Below are 18,152 nucleotides of genomic sequence, written 5' to 3' on the forward strand. Positions count from 1 at the left end.
TGTCAACAGGATGCATGTGTCTCACCTTCACAGCAGCACTGTTCACAACAGCCTTGCCGAGGGCACCTCCCAAGTGTCCACTGACAGATGAGTGGATACACAAATTATAAAATGTGATTTGTCCTTAACTAGAAGGAAACTTTGTCACCAACTACCATTTGAACACATCTTAGCAACATTGTGTTAAGTGACACAAACCTATCACAAAGGAGAGAGAGAGAGAAAGGGAGAGATGGAGAAAAGAAGGAAGGGAGGAAGGAAGGAGGAGAGAGAGAGAGGAAAAGAAAAGAAAAGAAAAGAAAGAAGAGAAAAGAAAAGAAAGAAAAGAAAAGAAAAGAAAAGAAAAGAAAAGAAAAGAAAAGAAAAGAAAAGAAAAGAAAAGGGATTAGTGTTGAGGCTGGAGAGATGGTTCAGTGGTTAAAATACTTGCAGGATCCTGACTTCCTTGCTCATGATCTCCTTCCTTTTGCTCCTCATCAGGACCTTGGTAGCTCAATCCGGTGCTTCTATGTGGGGCTCTGTCATTTTCTCTGTCCAATGCCAGGTGAAGGTTCTATGGTGATATGCAAGATATTCATGAGTATGGCAATAGGATCTGGACATTTCTGGCACCCTCTCCTCAGCTGCCCAAGGAACTAGCTGGGGGCATCTTCCTGGACACCTGGGAACCCCTCTAGAGTCAAGTCTCTGCCAACCCTAGAATGGCTCCCTTAATTAAGATATATAATTCCTATTGCGATGGTGGGACAGATCTAACGGGAGACCACCAAGTCCAGTTGGAATGGGACTGATGGAACAAGGGACCAAACCGGACTCTCTGAATGTGGATGACAGTGGAGGAGGACTGAGAAACCAAGGACAACGGCTATAAGCATGAACTCTACAGCTTGGACGGGCTCACTGTGAGCCTTGTCAGTTTGGTTGCTCACCTTCCTGGACTTAGGGGGAGCTGGGAGGACCTTGGACTTAACATAGTGAAGGGAACCCTGATGGCTCTTTGGCTTGGAGAGGGGCGGAGTGGGGGTATGGGTGGAAGGGAGGGGAGGGAAGGGGGAGGAGGAGGGGAGGAGATGGAAATTTTTAATAAAAAAAATGAGAAAAAAATACTTGCAGGACATGGGTTGGGTTCCCAGCACCCACACAGAGGCTAACAATTGTCTTTAACTCCAATTTCAGGTTATCCAAGCCCTCGTCTGGCCTCTGTGTGCACCAGACATGTACATGTGCTCAGATATATATGTAGACAAACACTTGCACACACAAAGTAAAAATATGTAAATCTTTAACAAAAACAACAAGTTACTGTTGTTCCATTTAGTGAAGGAACTAGAAAGTAGAAAGATAGCTTCAGAGGCTGACAGCAGGGTGCTGGGAAGGTGCCAGTCAATGTTCATGGTCTCAGTGTTGCCAAGGAAAAGGAATGCTGGGAATTTACCCCACAACTATGTGACTGCAGCAGGATTAAAAGGCACACTTCCAAATGACTAAAAGGGTATATGGGCTCAGAAGCCTGTATTTAAATATTCATGCATATAAATATGTAATAATAACAAAGAAAAAGAGGCCAGGAATTTAAGGAGGCATGGAGGGAGTTGGGCTTCAGAAAGGGAATGGTGAAATGATGTGATGATATTTTAATAAAAAATGCAGAATGGTGGGAAAAAGAATGCAAGGTGAGCAAGACACCAAGGAAAACAAGCCAGGAAGCAGCAGTCCTCAATAGTGTCTCCTTCATCCCCTGCCTCCAGATCCCTCCTTGAGCTCCTATCCTGGCTTCCATCAGGAGCGGACTGTCAGACGTAAGATGAAATAAATGCTTACCCACCCAAGTCACTTTTTGCTGGGGTGTTTTGTCACAGCAACAAAACTAACTAAGATACATCAGTATTCTCAAAGATCTGAGTCATATTTGGGATAAGGGATGAGTTATAGACACAGCTGTATATACAATGTCTTCACACTAAAAAAAAGCATTCATGCAACTCTTCCAGAGAGAAAATGAGGTGTGTGTCCATCAAGGCTCTCTGGATGTCATAGATTGCCATGCTATTCACCAGCTGAGGTCCCAGACTGCAGGTCTGGTTCAGTGGTAGCCATGGTCCCCACTTGAGTTTCAAGGAGGTCACACAAACTCCAGCATCTGATGGCAGCTCTTATGAGTGTTTATCTTTTTCTAAGGATAATGTTCACATTTCATTTAAATCCTCAGAAGTGGGTGTGATATAGTATAAAATTAAGACTAATTTAAATAAGTTTGTTCAAAGAAAAAGCTGATTTGAATCGGTTTTCTTTTGTTTCATATTTAAGTAATCTTTCATTGCCAAGGTGAACTTTTATGCTCTCTGGTAGATTTCATTAATTATGTTCTTGTGGGGGGAGATTTTTAGAACTAGGCATTTTCTATTTCTTGTGCATAACAAAAACTGTTAATTCACCATTTAAATTTTATAAATCTGTTATTTTGTCTAAATGAAAAATGCTAGATTAAACTTTCCAGTTTTGAATTTTATATAAAGTCAGTCTTCCTTATCTACAGATTCATCAAATGTGTGATTGAAAATATTTGGCAAAAACAAGCATCTGTAGTGTGCGTGTACAGACTTCATCCACAGATTCCACAAACTACATATCAAAATATTCAAAAACAAACAACTCCATCAATGCAGAACCAGAAGCCCTTTCCACTGCCTAGTTCCCTAGAGAGTAGAGTGGTGTAGGCATCCACATGACATTTGCACAGTGTTGGGGTAAAGGGTGAATAGCCTAGTGATGCCTAAAGTATCTCAGAGGAGGGGAGTGGTTACCCAAGAATACTGCATCCGTTTCTCCCAAGTGGTTCCAGCATCCCCCTGTCCTTGGATACTAGTGATCTGAAGGGTTTCCTCCAAACCCTACAAGCATATCCTAAACCTCATTCTCCACTCTTCAACAATCCATTCTGTTTTCTTTTTGCCCCCTACCGTTATGTTGAAGTAACCCAAACCTTGACTCTTTATAACATGAAACTGCTTAAATCCGGCCAAACTTTTCTCATGATTCAGTGTTAAGCTGTGTTTTATTATGGGTGGGACAGGAGTGTACAGTATTCCACAGATCAGATACCACGTTCCTTCTTGGGAGTATTTACTACAGAATCGTCTTTCCATGCATTATCGCATATTTGAGACTTCAGTGCTGTTCATATGCTTACTTTTTTGTCATATTTGAGTACAAATCCAGACATTTACAATGTGAATTCTTTGGAATTCTAGGTCACTTTGAGGAATGTGCCCTAAGAGATCAAGAAAAGATTGAAACTTCATGGAGAAATAAATCATGTAGCCTTTGAATTCGGACATGAAGAGAAACACGTCCATCTGAAGTGGTCATGAACCCCAAACAAGTCTTCCTTTATGTCCTGCTGTTTGGGGCAGCTGGGCTGCTGCTCTTCATGTATTTGCAAGTCTGGATTGAAGAACAGCACACAGGTAACGTGTAGACCTATGTTTCCCCTTTGAATGAGAACCACAATGGGAAGTTGTTATTAAGTATGTGGTGGTAGGGACGAATATATAGTAAGCCAGAAACTGTCCAACATCCACAACTCAAATGCCCGGTTCTGAAAAGGAGACAATATTTTAAATATTTTACAGCCCAATGGCCCTTTGCTTTGTGCTTATTCTGGAGTTTGTGTCTTTTCAAGGGGACCTCCTAGTTTCGTTAGCACAGCGCCGGTGTCTTTTTCACAAACTCCCATAGAAGTTGAGAACTCATTCCCTCTCTCATCTGCCCACCAATTGGCACCACGCCTAAATAGGAGGAAAATATATGGCGATCTCTCCTAATTTTTATGTTTGTCCTCAGTATCAACATGAAAATTCATCATACATTTGCTGCTAAGTGGAGGTTGAAACAACTTCTTATAAAGCCCTAATAGTAAGCCAGTTTTGACGTGGCAGGTCATAATACTTTTATCATAACTATTCAACACCAACAATATATGAAAACAGTGACCACTGATACTAAGTGAACAAATAGATGAGCCCTTGTTTCAATAAAACTTTACAAAAAGAGATAATAGGCCATATCTGGTTCATAGGTCATGTTTTCCTGACCACTGCTAGGTTCATCTTGTATATTCTTCATTCAGTTTAAAATGCCTCCACCAAGAAGGCATTCAGTGACTGTTAAAATGTGCTGTATTTATAATTGAAATGATATTATTAAGGGAAATGTTAGAGGACATCTCAGAAATGTATAAATTGGGTTGTTAATGAAATTCACTTCTTTCCTTTGGGAAAAATGAACTTTGTTTTCTGACTGTTAAGAAAAATGAAGTAAAAGCAAAGTGATTTCTTGTTTCCATTTGTGACCTACTTTAAAATATTCTATATAAAAAGCCCTTGAAACATCTGCTAAGTAACATTGAACAGCAGCATGGAGTAACCAGGGTGACAAGTTTAAAAGTTATTTCCATTTTTAAATACATTCCTTGCATTACCTTTGCCAACAGTTTGGATCTGTTTAATTTGTGTAGTGGCCTATGTTAAAGAGGTTGTTTGTAATTGTTTCTAGAGTCTATGATGTATACCCAGCACATATCCTTAATTCTCTGGTTTGTACAAACTATGACTGTGAGATACCATATTACTGAATAAATCTGCACAGGTATAATATCTAAGTTACACATGATAAACATATGTAGGCTAATCTCTCGGAAAACTACCTCCTGGTGTCAGTTTCTTTACATGGTGAGGCCTCCAGAGGTGGGTACTGAATGCAAGCCTAGATTGGAGCTCTGTAGACTGGAATGCAGCGAAGGAGGAAAACTTGAAAAGATATCGTTCTTCTTGACCTGCAAACATTACGACTGCCTACAACTTGTGGAGAGTTTCACCAGTCTCCAGTACATAAGGGAAGATATATTCATATAAAGAGATTACTGTATGAGATAAATTAGCTTAGTCTGTCGGAAAGAACAGATGTACTAAGAGACAGTCATGTGGCAACAGCCTACAAACAAAATATACCTCAGATCCAGGAACCCGTATTTAATGCCCAGAACCCACATAAAGATGGAAGGAGAGAACCAACTCTTCCGCATTATTTTCTGACCTCCACATACACGTTATGTCACATGTGTCTGTGTATACACATACACACACACACACACACGCACACACACACACACACACACACACTAATTAATTAAAAATTAAAAAGTAAAGTGCATGTCACAACATGTGCCCATTGCCCTTTATTTAGTTGAGAGCTTAAAAAGCGCCGTATGTTGATACAAACTTTCTCCAGTCCTCCTAATATCTGAGTAGATGGGTTATTGTAGAAGGAAAGCAGGACTTCAGAAGATGAACCACTTATCCAAAGGCTCTTGTTTCAACGCATTTGTATGGATGGAAAGCCCAGGCCTGCACCCTGATTATGCCACTGGAAGGAGCACAGCAGGATACTTTTGTGAAAGGGTGGATTCCTGTTACCCCGGTTAGCAGACAAAGTGAGGGTAGTTGCCTATCGTTATGAAGCAATGCGTTCCCAAAGTGCGACCCATACAGGGGCCCTGTTATCCATTAGCAGTCCTAGAGTCATTAGGTGCGTGTGTGAACATTGCACCGCATCTGTAAAATGCTTTAGAGTCCTTGACACCAGTAAATGAAGCAACACGGAAGGCATATATTCCTAAACTCTGCTACATGCTAGAATCTTCATGAAGACCTTGTGGGGAGGTGTCTTCATGCTGAAGCTGTCCCCATATAGTATGTAGCCTTCTACGTAGGTAGGTACCTACATATTTGGTATCCATTTTAAATAACATTGGGGACATGAGATATTTTAAATGCAATCATTTTTAGACCTAAAACAATCTAAATACATGCTTTGATGGTAAGACAAAACTTGAAAAAGTATCTGTCTTTTGGACACTTATATCTCTCTTTCTGTCATTGTCTCTGTGTCTCTGTGTCTGTCTGTCTGTCTCTCCCTCTCTCTCTCTATCTCTCTCTCTCTCTACCTCTCTCTCTCTCTATCTTTCTCTCTCTCTCACACACACACACATACACACACACATACCTTACAGGAGGAGCTGGTTCCAGCTTTTGAAGCTCCCCACAGGTGAAGCAGGTGTCTAGGACTGCAGACGCTTGGGCCTCGTTTGCGCTTCAATTTTATCAGAGAATGCCGAGCTTCTCTTCACACTTTTGCTTGAGGCATTTGAAATGGAAACTATAGACTGATTTCTATACTCCCTTGATTTTTTCCTGGGTGTTTTTCCTGAGAAGATAAAATACTTTAGAATCCCAAACTAAATCTTTTTCAAATACTCTGACACGCTGGAAGAGGATGGTGGAGACATAGTCTTCTGGAAATGAAGGGGAAGTCGGGTGACAGAGAAATGAGAACTTGTCTCATATGGTGCCCTTGTTTTCCTTCCTTCAGACATTTAATTTGCATGTCTATATGTGTGTATAGTGTGCATGTGCATGCATATGCATGTTTACATGTATGTAGGTACAAGTGTCTGTGAAGGTTATGTAGTGTGCATGTGTGCGCATAGACATGTTCATGTATATGAAGGTACAAGTGTCTGTGAAGGTGTGTGTAATGTACATGCGTGTTCATATGCACACTCACATGTATGTAGGTACAGGTGTCTGTGAAGCTGTGTGTGGTATATATGTGTGTGCATGTGCATGTTGAAATGTATGTGAGTACAAGTGTATATGAAGGTTCATGTGTGTGGTGTGTGTATGCCTGTGGAGGCCAGGGATAGAACACAGACGTCTTCCTCTAAGGCTGGCAGCATTCTTGCTGACCCTGTAGTTCCTGGATTGTCTAGTCTGGTTAGCCAGCTTGCCAAAAGCATCCCTACTCCACCTCCCAAATGCTGGGATTACAGTTTTGGGCCACCATTCCACTTGGCTTTTTATGTAGATTCTGGGAATCTCAACTCCATCTTCAAGCTCCATCTTCAGCAAGTGTTTTATCCACTCAGCCATTCTCACAGCCCCATTTTTAATATCTAATTTAAAACATCCATTTGTGTGCTTTGCTGGTGTTATTATGAATTTGTTTTTAAACCTTTTTTTTTTTGCAGTTAAGAGCACAGGTTTTCAATTCAGAAAGGTTTTGAGGAGTCCAGCTGCCTGGCTCATGCCCTTCTCTTTAGCTGTGACCTGAGCATTTTTCTTAGCCTTTCTGAGACTCAGTTTTGTCAGCTATAAAATGGGGATAGCATTTTCCACGTAGTTAGTAATAAAGTGGATAAAACTTAATCTGTGCTGTTCAGAAGAAGAACTGTTGGAAAAAATTAATTAGGGAATAATGGGGCCATAGGAAGAGATGCCATTCCAATGAGACCCTACCTTTATAGGAAAATGAGAGACCTGCTTAGAAGGTCTTAGTGAAGCTTAGAGAAACTAGTGTTTGCAAGGCACTCAACCCAGTGCTGGGAAAGCAGCAATACATGGCTGCAGCCTGTTATCCTTAGAGGAATGAAGCCAGGCATCCACAGACTAGCCTGTTCTGAGTGTATAATTAAGACTCAGTTAGAGCTCAGGAGGCTGGATGCTACCCAGCCTTGTACCTTAACCGATTAAGAAAAAAAAAACTTAAAAAGTAAAAATAAAATCCTCAGTTCTGGCTCTGGGAATGGCTGGTAGAATCTATTCAATGTCAGGCCAGTCTGGCTGCTCATGTGAAATTTGGAAGGGGAATGATAGGATGGTTGCAGGGAGGATCATAGTTTGGCCACAGCTCCAGCCTCCAGAAGCCACCCCTGAGGTCAGGCATTACTTTGGTCAGTAGTGTGTCCTGAGGACCTCGCAACTGCAGGTGCCACACAATGTGGTAAATGCAAGGATATTGCAGTGACCCAGGGGAATAATCCCCTTTCTCGCGGATACTAAACCTCATAGATAGTACAGGAAAAAAGGGGTCCAGTGTGCCTAGCCAACACATTGGTACACAAGGACAATCTATTGTGACAAAAAGCAAAAGGGCCCTCCATTACAGGACAAAATAATAGGTTTGGACAAAGAGGAAAAGTCTAAAGATTCTCAACCAGGAAATAATCCTCACTGCTTCTAGCTGCCTAGACTTAAACTTCCTCATCTGTGGAATCCATGAGCTTGGTAAATCTACCAGACCAATCCCCTTGCTGACTCCACGCTCAGAGCTTCAGAACCCAGACCTGTGACCTACACCCCATGCCTTACCTTCAGAGCTCAGCTCTAACTTCATTTTCTTTTTTTATTATTTTTTTATTAAAAATTTCCACCTCTTCCCCACCTCCCATTTCCCTCTCCCTCCCCTCCCTCTCCTCCCCTTCCCCTCCAGTCCAAAGAGCAGTAAGGATTCCCTGCACTGTGGGAAGTCCAAGTTCCTTCCCCCTCCATCCAAGTCTAGGAAGGTGAGCATCCAAACAGGCTAGGCTCCCGAAGCCAGTACATGCAGGAGGATCAAAACCCAGTGCCATTGTCCTTGGCTTCTCAGCAGCCCTCATTGTCTGCCATGTTCAGGAAGACCAGTTTTATCCCATGCTTCACCAGCTGGCCTTGGTGAGTTCCCATTAGATCAGCCCCACCATCTCAGTGGGTAAGTGCACCCCTCGCAGTCCTGACTACCTTGCTCATGTTCTCCCTCCTTCTTCTCCTCATTTGGACCTTGGAGCTCAGTCCAGTGCTTCAGTGTGGGGCTCTGTCTCTATCTCCATCCATCGCCAGATGAAGGTTCTATGGTGATATGAAAGATATTCATCAGTATGGCTATAGAATCGGGCCATTTCAGGATCCCTCTCCTCAGCTGCCCAAGGAACTAGCTGGGGACATCTCCCTGGACACCTGGGAAACCCTCTAGAGTCAAGTCTCTTGCCAACCCTAAAATGGCTCCATTAATTAAGATATATACTTCCCTGCTCCCATATCCACCCTTCCTTTATCCCAACCATCCCATTCTCCCACGCTCTCCCCATCCTCCCCTTCACACTTTTCTCTCCCCATCTCCCATTACCCCCATCCCACCCCACCCTTAAGTTCCCAATTTTTGCCCGGCAATCTTGTCTACTTTCAATATCCAGGAGGATAACTGTATGTTTTTCTTTGGGTTCACCTTCTTATTTAGCTTCTCTAGGATCACGAATTATAGGCTCAATGTCCTTTAGTTATGGCTAGAAACCAATTATGAGTGAGTACATCCCATGTTCATCTTTTTGGGCCTGGGTTACCTCACTCAGGATAGTGTTTTCTATTTCCATCCATTTGCATGCAAAATTCAAGATGTCATTGTTTTTTATTGCTGAGTAGTACTCTAATATGTATATATTCTATACTTTCTTCATCCATTCTTCCATTGCAGATCAGTCACCCTGACTAATTACTCCTGCACATCCTTCCAATAGCACAGAGCCTACTGTGTGGCAGGTGCTCCACTGCCTTGCCATGCAGGGGAATAAATAATGTTTATGTTGGTTTTCCCATACCCTAGCCAAAGGTTCCCTTGGACTTGTTTCAGTATCACTAGGGACCATGTTCCACACTCCTGAGGCATCCATTGGTTTGTAACGGCGTCCTTCATGAGTTCCCTGTATTAATAGTAGGAATTAGAACCCTGACCTGTGCTTCCTCCCTCCTCCCAAGTCTTTGACCCTTCGATCACACAGTCTGACCTTTTACATAGAGCACAAAGCCTCAGATGTTTAAACCATTTCATGAAAGAGATAATCCAGGTACTCTCAGAAATAATAACTTCTTTAAAGAGATGATCCAGGTAGTCTCAGAAATAATAACTTCTGTCTATGTTCCTTTTACAGTACAAGTGTGTGACTTGCCTGAGATACACATGTATGAGATTCACTGTCAAGTACTGAAGTGGTCACACATATATTGTAAATTCAAAGTAGGTGAACCTACATTGAATCTCATCAGACAACTTTCATTATTTAGTTTTCTGAACTATTCCACTATGAAGCTTAGTTTAAACCTTTTCAAATTCAATTTCATAAGACATCAATTATGAACGCCTTTGTAAACCTTCTCTAAGCATTTATATTCAAGACCAATCATTTTAGCTCCTGCATGATGCTGTTTAATATGTGTATTATAAAGACACTAATTCTGATTTTATATCTTTAAATATACATATTTTCTCAGCCTTCTACCAGTTTTATTTTCACCAAACAAGTATTAATATCTGTACTTAGTTTAGGAGTTAGCATTATTCAAATCCAACATCAATTATTTTGCTATATGTTATAATAAACATCTACAAAAGATTCATATAACTAAATTCTTGCCTAGGCTGGATTTAGGATGAGTGATGACAGCCTATGTTAAATATGTATGAGGACATCAGTCAGCCCCACAACCTTACCTAAGGAAGGAAGGAAGCTAACCAACTGATTTAGTTTGCCTTCTGTGGAAAAGAAAAGGAGGAAAGGGTTTTAATAAAGGTTTAGATCCATCATGGAGAGGCTTCTCCCATTAATTATTAATTGGTAAACTATAACTGTTCTATTGACATACCATACCACACCAGCCAACCTGGTGGAGACAGTTACTCAGTTGAGAATCCCTCTTCCCAGGTGTGTTGAGCTTTGTTTCAAGCTGACAAAAACTAACTATGACACTAACTGAGCAAATAGTTAGTCTCACCTTATCAAAACTTATTGTCACTTTCAGACATGGTGCTACAGGCCTAATAATCCCAGCACTCTGGAGGCTCAGGCAGTAGGACTTTAAGTTTGATGTTGGCCTTACCTACATAATGAGTCCAAGACTAGTCTGAACTATATAGTGAAAGACTATTTCAATAGAAAACAATGCTTGCTGTCTGTTTCTGTGGGACTCTGGTGATATAGTTTTCTGTATGTCAAGTCCTGTTCATATTCTATGTCCCATATCAAGATAAACAAAGAAAGACGGAGACATTTTCTTTCCCAAAGCTCAACAGATACCAATTTCAAGTTATTTCTCCTGAGTTTTTAAGTAAGAAAGCAAAAGACAAACCTTCGACACATGAGCGAGGACCATCACCTCGCTGTTTTCTCTTGGAAGCTGATTTGGGTTTTCAGTCTCTGTGCTTTCTATGAACTCTAGGGAGTCTGCTTTTTCTTTCAAACTCTTTCTCTTAGTTTTAGCCTCCAAAGGTTTCCTTCTAGATTGAATTGATATCATTCATTTTTCCCGAGTCTCTCTGATGAAAGTGTGGTTTTTGCCTCCAAAATCAACTTGCCTACCCTGAGTGATGCTGTGAAATTGTATGTCTTTCTCTTTGTATGCCAGAACCATAGCAAAGCCATTGTCGTCATGGAAGGGCATCAGATTTATTGTCAATCATCGCTTCTGGGACTAAAATTGCTTTTTTTGTTAAAAAGTCTCTCATTTAAATTGTTTCCCCTGATTTAGTTTAGTGTGGCCAACTTTTTAAAAATCATATAGATGCCCACCCCTGCTGTCTTTATCTGGACACTGCCATGCTTGCCCATGCCAGGGTGATTCTGTCCACTGCTCCTTTTCTCCTTTTCCTAGAACACAATTCCTTAGCTGTTTTCATGGCTGAGTTTTTCCTTAGAGTCTAATGTGCAGCTTGGGTGTCACTGCACATCCTAAAGTATGTGTCCATGATCTTTCCTCTCCCATACCTATTCTGTTTGGAAATTCAGTTCATGGTGACTGTATCAGTGCCTAATCATGTGTGTCTCTGTGTGTGCGTGTTTACATATGATCATGTTTTCTGATAACATACAGGCTTTCCAAAGGAGGAGGCCTTGTACTTGGTGACGGATCTACCTGTTGCCTTCCCTTGCCATGCACCGATTTCATCTTTCAAATTGAATATGAATTCTCAATCACCCAGGCCTTGGTAATTTGATGGCATCGTATGCTGTATCCTTTCTCCCTGCTCCAAATGCCTAAGTCTCCCATGTGACTGCGTGATGTTTCCTCCTTTTGCTTTGTTTGCCGGAAATGAAAGAGCTATCACCTTCAAGTCGTTTCAAACCTTTTGAAGCTGGTTAATGTTCAACAGCCATCTTCATAACAGGAAAACGCTTCATTAAACAAAGTCTAAAGGGGCTTTCCAATGAGTAACAAAGCGAACCTACAAGGTTCAAGGTGTGATTTCAGGGCGAAATGTGCAACTCATGGAGGTCCAGGCTAAGTGGAGTTTTTCCTGGTGAGAAGGGGAAATGGGTGTAAACTGCTTTAGATCTACAGTCGTTTAGCCATGGAGATTAGAGGCAGTTGGCTCCTGCTCACGGGTGGAGGAGTGTTTCTGTGCAGTGTTTTATCCAGAGCTCCCTATTGGAATTATTGCAGTCTTAAAAACATATCTGAGATGAACTTTGTCACAGAAGTGTGTCATTTTCAGGCCTCACAAATCTTCGAGGGTACATATAGATCAGGGACATTTTATTATGGAATATTTGGCAAGTCAGTGAGATATTACTTTTCTGCGACTGGCAGGTATGTGCCCTCCTCCTTAATTATGTTTTGGTTCTAATTTTGTTTGAATCTGGCAGAAAACCCATCTATTTATTGGTATAAAAACTGTTCGTACCTTTTAAAATATCCTTAAGAATTTAGCAATACAGCTGATTCATTTGCTGCCCCTGTGTTGGGAATGCAAGCATGCAGTGGTGTCCTTGCTTCAGCTCAGCATTCACCCTTCTGCGGCAGCCTGGCTCTGTGCTTCCATTGCCTTGTCAGGCTTCTCCTCATCTCTGCTAATACCTTCTGAGATGCACCAGAAACTGCCATATTGCGAAGTAACCCATCATGTTGTCCTTTGGCCCAGCATCTGCCACTGTTCCCAATGTACTGTTGACCACTAAATGGACACAGTCCAGGGAAAGAGAGGACAGCCAAAGCATGGCCAATAAATGATTTCCCTTCTTGGGACTTTCATTTTAAGACATGGATTGTGGATCTCAGTGTCTAAATTATGTGATGTAAAATTCAGAAATTGTGTAACTATTTCTATCCTAGAGACCAGAGCAGCTAAAGACACTGGGCTTGAGGTGGGGCTGGTGCTTGTGTTTTAGGTCTACATCTTCCAAGGTCTTAAAGTGTCCCTGTTCCTTTAAAACACTTTTATCATGCTCAGTAAACTGTTATCATTCCTCGAGAGGAGCCACTGATTTCCAAGGGGCCTCATTCATGGACATCCTGATGACAGATTAAAACAAGAAATGACACTGAAGAGTCTCCCATCGATGCTTTTCATTCTCCTTATACCACAGACTTCAAGGTGCTGCCTATTCAACACAGTACAGAAGCTCCTAGCAGGGTACTTAGTGCTAATATACAGTAAATATTGGTGGATGAGTGAATCCATGCCCAACAAGGGCTCCACTACCTATGGGGGAAATGTGAGGCTTGTGCTTGCCTCTGTGTCTTTCAGAGATGAAAGTGCTTGCTGTATGGTGGACCATCAAGTTTTCCAGGGGCAACCAAAATGTTTCCACTGTGATTAGAAAGGTATCATCCAAAGAAAGTAAGGAATACATGCACAGGAATATTTCTCTACCATAGAAAGAAGAAAATTTTCTCATCAGTGGCAAAGTGATAGAACATTAAAATAAATGTTAAAAAAGATCTCTAAGAGAAAATATTAAAGGGCATGAGTGTAAAGACATAAAGTCAGAGAAATTCTGATTATGTCATTCAGTGTGTGTGTGTGTGTGTGTGTGTGTGTATCATATATGTGTTTAAGCACTGCACTTTACCCTCAAAATGTGTACATTTTAATTACAAAAAAGTAAAATTATAAAATAGAAGGAAAAATAACCTAGAAATTTGAGATAAATGAAAAATAACAAAATTTAGAATATATAACCTAGAAAGGTTCATTTTTCCCTTTTTAAAATTTTGCTAAATTATTCATATGGGAAAGAAAAGTGAAAACTCAAATGGGGCTGTTAGTGGCTCGTACTTGTGGTCCTGGCATTCAGAAAGGATGAAGTGGGAGCTCAAGGCCCACCTGGATGCATGGAGAGTTCTAAGGCATCTTGGGCAACCGAGTGAGACTCTATCTCAAAGGAGCACAGCTGAAATGAATCACTAAAGTTGGTCTTTTAGAGTCTTCTAGGCTTGTGAATTTGGGGAATCTTCTTTGTATACCTAAAAGATTTTAAGGAGAGAAGTCTCTGAAACTTGAGCCCTCGACATCCAGTCTGTTTGTGACCTCAAGCCGTTGATCAACACCTCTAGACCCCACTGACTCTTACTGCCAGTCCTCACACGCTCTTTGACATTGAGGTAGTAACATCATGAACTGGATGTTCATCCTTGTATGCTTGGCTATGTGTCTCTAGCTGTTAATTCAAGCGTATATCATTTTCACATCCATAGTCTCATATGCAAAATATCTATCTGCATAAATATGTTTACAACTTGTGTTTTTTTTCATTTAGCAATAGGTCTGGGGATTTATATTTTTGCAAGATTGCAGTTTGTTCACTGAACTGCTATAATCTATTCACGACACTGAGAGTGTCTATACATGAATGAGTTGCATATGCTCTAAAATTCTAGCAGCTCCGCAATTCCTTATGTCACATAATTATCTTTTCCTCTGTTCACTGCAATCCAAAGTAGGATTCTGTAAGACACTTCATATGCTCAGTGGTAATTCTGGTAAAACACACACAGCGATGTTGGTTTCAGTGCATTTGTTTCCATTCAGAAGCGCAGTGGTAAGATGTAAGTCTGAGACACAGGGACTGCATAGTCTGTCTTTGTTTATTGGTATGCCAACAATGTAGTCAACAGATCATTGAAACCGATTAAAATAATTACCAAGTCATTAGCGTGGACTGTGAGTCTGAGTGCAGAGACCTCACTCACTAAATTATTCATGGCAGTGGACAAGTTAAGTTCTGTAGGGAGTATTGATTCAGCCTGTAATTCCACCTAGTCCAAACTCTAATTTTCCTAATAAAAATTAAATCCTCTTCCAAATACCAGAGCATCATCTGGTCCCAGAAGCTTCTTTGTACAGAGAAGCAATGGAAAGGCTCAGCTTCGCAGAACCAGTGAATAACAAACCTGCACCAGAAGGTATTCACTCCTTTGCCCCTCTTCCTCCTCCCCACTTCTCCTCTTCTCATTCTGCCTTCCTCCCTCCCTTCCCTCTCCCCCTTTCTGTTTATCTCTCTTTCTTTTCTCTCTCTCTCCTCCCTCCTTTCCACCTCTCTCTATCCTCTCACCTCTTTTTCTTTCCCTCCCTTCTTCCACTCCTGAATTTCTTCCCTGCTTTATTTCCCCTTAATTTCCAAGAAGCATCTAAAAATTATTTATTTCCCCTAGTGTCTGGCATATATTCAGATAAAAACCTCGATAAGCAGCCTAGCAGAAAGATACTTCAGTGTGGATAATAATGGTTTCCATTCTCTATCGGACAATGTATCTACTCAGAGAAAAGGTTACTGTGATGCCAGGCCACAGAGACCTTAAGAAAATTTAATTAGCTGTAACCCAATCCTAGTACTGCAAACTCCTTTTGGTGAAAAGAGACAGACAGTTGGGACTCTGTTGCCCACATTATTTGCTGGCTCACTTTCATACATGGATATATTTTAGGAAGTTTCTATTGTATTGGCTCTCCATACTATCCCTCAAATGACCCCTAATTATAACTCTCTTTCCCTGTGCTTCCCTTCTTCCCTATACTTGACTCTCCAGTTCCACCCCCATCCATTCATAGCTATTTTATTTCCATCTCCTAGTGTGATCTATCTATTTTAGTTCCTTACTCTTTATCTACCCCCTGTGGTTCTATGGACTGTAAGTTGGTTATCATTGACTTAGCATCTAATATCCACATATAAGCAAACATACACCAGAATTATCTTTTGGGGTCTCAGATGCCTTACTCAGGATGATTTTTTTTCCTAGTTCCATCCATTTGCCTGCAAACTTCATGATGTTCTTTTCTTAATGGCTGAGTAATACTTCATTGTGTAAATGCACCGTATTTTCTTCATCCATTCCTTATGTTTAGGGACATTGTGCTGGACTAGTCTTATGTCAACTTAACACAAATGAGAGTTCTATGAACGGAGGAAGGCTAAATTGAGAAAATGCCTCCATATAATCCAGCTGTTGGTGCAGGAGATCCTTCTGTTTATGTGTTGCTTTCATTGGTTGAATAAAGAAACTGCCTTGGCCTTTTGATAGGGCAGCACTTAGGTAGGTGGAGTAGACAGAACTGAATGCTGGGAAGAAGGCCAGAGAGAGAGAGCTGCCATGGAACTGCCAGGTCAGATATCCTGAATCTTTCCTGGTAAGCCATGACCTTGTGGTTATACACAGATCAACAGAAATGGGTTAAATCAAGATGTGGGAGTTAGCCAATAAGAGGCTAGAGATAATGGGCCAGGCAGTATTTAAATAAATACAGTTTCTATATGATTATTTCGTGTGTAAGCTAGTCAGGGTGGCTAGGACAAAAAACAGGCCTGCTCCCTCCATCAATAAACTGTAAAGCATTTTCTTAATTAGTGATTGTATGGTGAGGGCAGAGTCTATTATGGGTGCTTCCATCCCTGGGCTGGGGGTCCTGGATTCTATACAAAAGAACAAGAAAGACTGAGCAAGTCAGGGTGAGCAAGCCAGTAATTAGCTCCCTTCCATGGCTTATGCATCAGCTCTGCCTCTAGGTTCTTGCTTTGATTGGGTTCCTATCCTGACTTCCTTCAATGATGCACAGTGATATAGAAGTGTAAGCCAAATAAAGCCTTCTCTCCCTTACTTGCTTTTTGGTCACAGTTTTCTTGTTGCAGCAATAAAACCCTTAACTCTGTCGGTTATCTAGGTTGTGTCCCATTTCTGGCTATTATGAATAGAGTAGCAATGAACATAGTTGATCAAGTGTCAATGCAGTAGGATGTAGCCTCACTTGGGTATATGCCCAAGAGTGATGATACAGCTGGGTCTTGTGGTAGATAGATTCGCATCTTCCTGAGGAACCACCACACTGACTTCCATTGTAGATATATGATGTAGTGAGGGGCTGCAGGCGGTTTCCCGCCGCCCTGCTCCCTCATGCTTAACTTTACACGCAAAATAACAACACACAAATTGTATTCTTTTAAACACTGCCTGGCCCATTATTTCCAGCCTCTTACTCACATCTTGACTAAAGCATATCGAATAATCTGTGTAGCACCACAAAGTGGTGCCTTACCAGGTAGATTCTAGCGTACGTCCATCTTGGGCTGGAGCTTCATCGCGTCTGGCTTCTCTCTCTGAGGAGAGACAAGGCGGTCTGCCTAACTTAGGAGAGGTGTGGCATCTTACTGATCCTTCTACCTCACTTCCTCTTCCTGTTCTGTCTACTCTACCCACCTAAGGGGCGGTCTATCAAATGGGCCAGGCAGTTTCTTTATTAGCCAATGAAATCAACTCAAACAGAAGACTCTCCCACATCATTTCCCCTTTTTCTGTTTAAACAATAAAAGAAAGGCTTTAACTTTAACATAGTAAAATTACATATAACAAAATAGTTATCAAGTAAGAATTAGTTACAATACTTATATCCATTTTATCTTTATCATAACAAAGGAAAACTTTAACTATCTATCCATTCTTCAACTCCATCAAAGACTCCAGAAGGATATAATATTACCTAAGTAAATAAGAAGTAAGCAACTTACAAAACTCTAGAAATGACAGAGACATCTCGCTGCCTGGACAGTCACCCAAAGTTCCTCTGTACCGTTGGGGCATCCATCTTCGGCTTTCAGGCCCATAGTTTCCAGCAGACATTTCCATAAAGCAAGAAATTTCAAAGACAGTTCAGTCACTTTCTGCTGTGTCCTGCAGAACGTCTCGCAGACTCTTTTATGAATCAGGAATCCCGAAAGATCATCTCACTTTTAGGCAAGTTCAGCAGTCCTCTCTCTGAGGGTTCTCTATGTCCAGTTTATGCAATAGTCCAGGCAAGAGCAGTTTCTTGCCCAAATGGCTATCAAACTCAATAAGGATCCTCTTCGATGCCCATCATCTTCTTGAAGTAGATTGGTGCTGCCAGGAGCAGACATGTCTCATTGTCATGAACAGTCCTAAGTTATTAAAACATCTAAAATGCGATATTCTGTAGTCTTTGAAAGATATGAAGAATGCCTATGTAACTTAAAATATCTCTATATAGCTAGAAAATCT

At 41.1% G+C, this 18,152-nt stretch overlaps 1 protein-coding gene across 2 annotated transcripts in view; it reads left to right on the top strand.

Annotated features, from left to right (window-relative positions):
• Positions 1-18,152, top strand: part of Chst9 (carbohydrate sulfotransferase 9) — a 255,132-nt gene that overhangs the window by 30,633 nt on the left and 206,347 nt on the right. For both annotated transcript variants that reach the window (XM_038331644.1, XM_038331643.1), the window contains one exon: positions 3,252-3,467. In XM_038331644.1, the coding sequence (XP_038187572.1) occupies positions 3,368-3,467 (100 nt within the window). In that variant the 5' untranslated portion in view covers positions 3,252-3,367. The remainder of the gene's footprint in view (positions 1-3,251; positions 3,468-18,152) is intronic.

This window comes from Arvicola amphibius, chromosome 5 (assembly GCF_903992535.2).
Source record: "Arvicola amphibius chromosome 5, mArvAmp1.2, whole genome shotgun sequence".
In the NCBI taxonomy this organism is placed as follows: Eukaryota; Metazoa; Chordata; class Mammalia; order Rodentia; family Cricetidae; genus Arvicola; species Arvicola amphibius.